Source organism: Montipora foliosa, chromosome 9 (assembly GCF_036669935.1).
Source record: "Montipora foliosa isolate CH-2021 chromosome 9, ASM3666993v2, whole genome shotgun sequence".
Lineage (NCBI taxonomy): Eukaryota > Metazoa > Cnidaria > Anthozoa > Scleractinia > Acroporidae > Montipora > Montipora foliosa.
Genome location: NC_090877.1, coordinates 37,513,072 through 37,518,071, shown reverse-complemented (window position 1 = coordinate 37,518,071; position 5,000 = coordinate 37,513,072). Strand labels below are relative to the sequence as shown.

General features: G+C 41.5%; 1 protein-coding gene across 1 annotated transcript in view; it reads left to right on the top strand.

Annotated features, from left to right (window-relative positions):
* Window positions 1-4,770, top strand: part of LOC137971027 (uncharacterized) — a 5,234-nt gene extending 464 nt beyond the window's left edge. The window contains exons 2-3 of the mRNA XM_068817725.1: window positions 2,501-3,349; window positions 4,297-4,770. Of these exons, the coding sequence (XP_068673826.1) occupies window positions 2,534-3,349; window positions 4,297-4,536 (1,056 nt within the window). The 5' untranslated portion in view covers window positions 2,501-2,533 and the 3' untranslated portion in view covers window positions 4,537-4,770. The remainder of the gene's footprint in view (window positions 1-2,500; window positions 3,350-4,296) is intronic.
* Window positions 4,771-5,000: the final 230 nt, after the last annotated feature.

The following is a 5,000-nucleotide window of genomic DNA, read 5'->3' as shown; positions in this document are numbered from 1 at the left end:
GCATAATTATTTTTAGCCTAATATATATCTGTATATATGTTTTACCATATATCTTTTTATTATCTTTTAGTATCTAATCCATTATTACACGGTCTCAACTAGTGGCGAGAAAGATTCAACCAAAAGGGTTTACATCATCTGACTGAATGCTGCTTTGTCTTGTTTGCACATGCATTTAATTAGTAACGTTTAGTTATGGGTAGCTCATGTCATGAAACGTCACTGACCTTGTAGCGCATTCCCTAAGGGGGTATTTACGTGGGACCAGGACGAACGCAGACCGGCATGAGTTCGTATCGGCCTCCATACATTTCTTCTTTTTCGTTTACATGAGACTGGCCTTAAAATGAACTCAGACCTGTCTGACTTCGTCTCGGTTGCTGGACCGAGGCGAGAAATTTCAACCCTGTATCCTGTTGGGTCAGCGATATATTTATTACACAAAAGATATCATTTCGTTCCGAAACCAGGCACCAAACATTTCCTTCTTTTGATTAAGGTAATAAGATTCCTTTGTAAATTGCTTTTAATTGAAACTCAAGTCTAGATTTGATGTTTTTTCCTTATTGAAAATTAATACGAGAATTCATGACTGAAAAAAAGGTTTGGTTGTAAAAAAGAGAAAAATCTTTTGAAGCCTTGTAGTGAAGTAAATGTCTAATAATGCCGCCGCCAATTCAAACTATCAAATGGAAGAAAAAGAACTATGGAAGAAACAGCGCTTTACGAAAAGGCCACAGCGCGTGTTTTAAACAACTTTAACCAAAGCTTAAGTCTGACTTTGCTTTTTCTCCTATAATATTAGAAAATTAACACGACAATTCAGTGAGTTCCTGATGCGTGATTAAGCTTCTGTCAGAAAGGTCCTGGAGTTAAAATTCGCTTCCACTTTAATTACGAAATGCCGCCTAACCCTAAAAAAATTATCTGATCTAAGTCTTTTTTTCAAAGATTTATTCTTTATGATATCGGTCAGTTTCCCCAATCCAAACTCTGCCTCAATAAACAGTTAAAGAAGCTGTAATGGGGGGCTTAAATCCGCGAAGGGGGACTAAATCCGCTATAGGATTTATACCGGGGAGTCCTAATCCGCTATAGGATTTGTACCGGGGATCCAAATCTAGGGTGGTCCAAATTCGCTAGGACACCGAGATGAGATTGGTTTCTGTTCATATGACAACTTTCAGCCCGGTTTCCGAAAGTGGAGACGCGACCATCTAACGAACAAGCGTGATGAAAATTTGTCGATTTACTTTGTTCAAGCTCTCAAAATTATTTTAACTTAACGTTAAGTAAAAACTTGTCAATGTTACCTTCTATCACGAAAATGCGTTGTATTAGTTTCATTCCGGTAACCTGGCTGAATTATTCATATGGCAAAAATTTCCAGCCCGCTTTCGTACCGAAATTCCCGGCAACCGAGCCAGTCCTCTCTCTTATATGAACACATCGAAACCCTTTACAAAGGATTTAGAGGTGAGGCGAAATCTTCGAATCCGGGCTCATATGAAGAGGCGCTTACTTATAGACGTGTTCACGGTACTTTTCACCCCTTAGACAAACTTCAGAAAAGTTGCCATTAATCCTGCTCGCCACTGAAGCTAAGTACAGCTACCTATACCATTGGTTTTTTTTTTTTATTAGAGGGGCGATTGTATTTCGCAACCCACCGCACCTTTGGGTGTGGACCTGGAGATTCTTCGCGTAGCTCTGGCTGTCCAAAAAAAAAAAGCAATGTTAACGTCCTATGTCGAATAAAATCAACGTCAGTCATTCATTGTAAATTAATATTACACTGTTTTGGATTGTTTGCGAGCAGTCTCGCCGGCTTTTGCTCTAAAATCGTTTAAACGAACGCATACGTTGATCTTTCTAAATGGCTCAGTGAAGCTTCGGGTCGCAAATACCGGGCAATCCCCGCACTATTTAGAACAAAAGAATGACTGCTCGCAGTCTACATTTTGGACGAATGACCTCACATTTTTTAGAGGTCTGAAAAAAGTTTAAAATTCTAGTAAAACAGTTTATTGTATTCGGCTTCGTATGATATGAAAAATGAAGCCTAATTGATGTAGAGGTTGCTATCCGCCTCGGCCTTTAGCCCAACATACGTCGTCTGTATAATTAACAATTATTCCTCGAGCCCGAATGGGCTCTGAGTCGATAGCCCACGAGGCCGAAGGCCGAATGGGCTATTGACTTTGAGGCCATGAGGGCGAAAGGAATAATTGTTTTAGTAAAATCCAACTAGTTGGTCAAAAAATTATCGAGACCAAACATCTTTCGCTAGTTAAAGCTAGACTTTAATCCTTTTCTGACGCCAAAACATTACAAATATGGCGGGCGCTTTCGCTACTAGTGGGCTATAACAAATATCCTATTAGTAGCTCAACCAATCAGAACGCAGCTTTGATAATAGACCACTAGTTGGATTTTACTAATTCTACTTATGTTCAGCCTCACTCAATACCTTATCCTTCTTCAATATTGTCTTTTATAGGTCTGCAATACACTTAGGCCTGAAGAGTTTGATATGTCACAGGCAGTCCAACTGACGATATCCACCTTGCTAGGAATTCTGGGATGGCATGGCGTATTTTTGCTTTTTATTGTAGTTACATTTAAGCTCTTTCTCCTGGAGCATGGAAACTACGATTGTCCCTGTGACTGGTCAGCGGTTTATGGCACTATTATGTTCCTGTGCCCTTCGTTACTGACTTACATCATCGCGTTTTTTGCTTATTTTCGTCAAGATGACAACAGCGTTCCTTGGAAAGTTTTCAGAAAACTCTACGAAGTAAAATTCGCCTGCCATCAATTTGACGAACGCACTGTATGGGAATCCCACGCCGAATACTGCGTCCGTTGCAAACTAGTCAAACGTGACTGGTCTCTCGCCAAAGTTGCGCTGTCGGCAGTTTTTTCTTTTCTCTATCCATTGGTATGGCTTTCAATGAGTTTTCTGCAAAGCTATTACTACGTATGCACGGTCGTTGGGCCGTCTCGGACGGTTCTCCAACTGTACTGCAATGCGACTGTCGATAACCCAGAGGATTACGACCGGGCTTACGGTTTAGCAATCATTCGCTCCAATTCCATCGGAAGCGTAGTGTTTGTCTGCACCCTTTGTTTTGTGGGATTGTTTGTTGTCGTTTACGGTGAAATAGCAAATCATCTATGGAAAAAGTATGACTGGTCGCCATATAGAAAGGTCGACAATCAGTTGCAAGTTCAAGTTTCCGTTACACCAAGCTTCCGCTCAATTTCACCAGAAATATCAGTGAGTCCCTATAGCAACAGAGATACGCCAATTTCGAGCATACCAGAGGAAGGTGCAACAGAGGCTCAGGTAAGTGTCAGTTACCACGACTTCTCATACTTTATATGGGGGAGATGTAAATGTTGTAATTTTTGTAGTCGATGGTCGGCTAGAAGCCAAAAGGATTGAATTAACTCTTTTTTTTAAAAAGGCGTTCACCTTGAATTCTATCGCTCTAAGGGAGAGATTTTTTTATGATATGTCAAGGATACGATAGAATCCAAGATGGCCGCCGTAAAGGTCTACTGTGTACTCCTGAAATAAAGCATTTCTTTACGGGCAGTCCGGTAATAGGAAAACAATATGAAAAAAAAGCTTAACGCGTATCTCTTGCGAAAGTTAGAATTTTTCGAAAACGGAAAGGAGCAGCCGAACTTGAGAACTTGATGTGGCTTTCATTGTATCACTTAATGCGGTGACTCGGGATAACAATTGTATCACATTTGAAGTGACTCGAGCCTGGTAACTCAAGGAGTGCAAGGAAACACAAACCCTAGGCCCATGCACAAAAGAGGAAAAAATAACATCTTGCGCTCCGCTCGCATTTGTTTACTCCCAACATATTAGTTAAGTAGCGCAAACGGACAAGAAAACGCCACAGTTTAAAAGAAGAAAATTTATGCCGTAAAATGGAAGTCTTTTAATTCGAAGATGGCGCCAGGCGTGTATACCCTCTTGAAAGAAGGACTTTCCGTTCGGTTGATTTTTACGAGTGAACGTCGTTTGCATCTGCCTTGCACGTGTGATTTTCAACTGAGAAAACGGTCAAGTAAACCCTACAGTTTAAAAAGAACTTTCATGCCAGAAAAATTAAAGTATTCAAGTTTTCCAAGGTGGGGTCAGCCTTGTGCGCCATCTGGTAAAAAGGCCTTCTCGTTCTTCTTTGCCGTTTGTTTTCACCTGTGAACGTCGTTTGCATCTACATTGCTCGAGTTACTCCTTAATCAGCATTACATTATTTAACACTCTCGTTTCAGTCTTTAATCCATTCACCAAATGAAGAAAGCAAAACAATACGTATCAATTTGAGCAAGGCGTTTGCTGAATCCCTGCAGGGATGTCTTCAAAATGGCGCATGGCAAGGCGTCGATATCCGCTGTGAAGAGAGCAGGAGCCGGAGAGAATCTTACGCAGCATTTCGCCCGCCATCTCGGGCGAGACTACAACAACAGCGAACTGGAGAGCACTGTTATGAATCACTGCCTCCATTGGCATAAGATAGTGAGACAATGCAGAGTCACTGGCTCATTGATTGGACCTTTATATTCTCGTCCAAAGAGACCGCGATTATTTCGGTCGGCACCGATAATAACTACCTCACTTTCAAGGCATGCGCAGTCGTATTGATTGTCCCTTTCTTTGAAATCATTTGCGACCACTGCTCTTAAAATTGTCCAATTGTGCCTCCACTGCTCAACTGGACACTCAAGCTAGGTGATATGTGGGCACGTCGGCCAGCAAAGCCACCGTGCAGTTTATTAAGCATTGGAATAAATACAAACAAGCAATGCACCAGAGCCAGACACGAAAATCCCTAAAAAAACCAGCAGGTGCAAAGAAGCGGGGAACGTGTACCTCCGACCAAGGCAGTGGTGCGACCCTCGGGGTTCTAGGGTAATGTAATTAAAAGAGAGGCTACTTACAATGTAAAAGAAAGCAATCGTGTACCGCCTAACGAAGG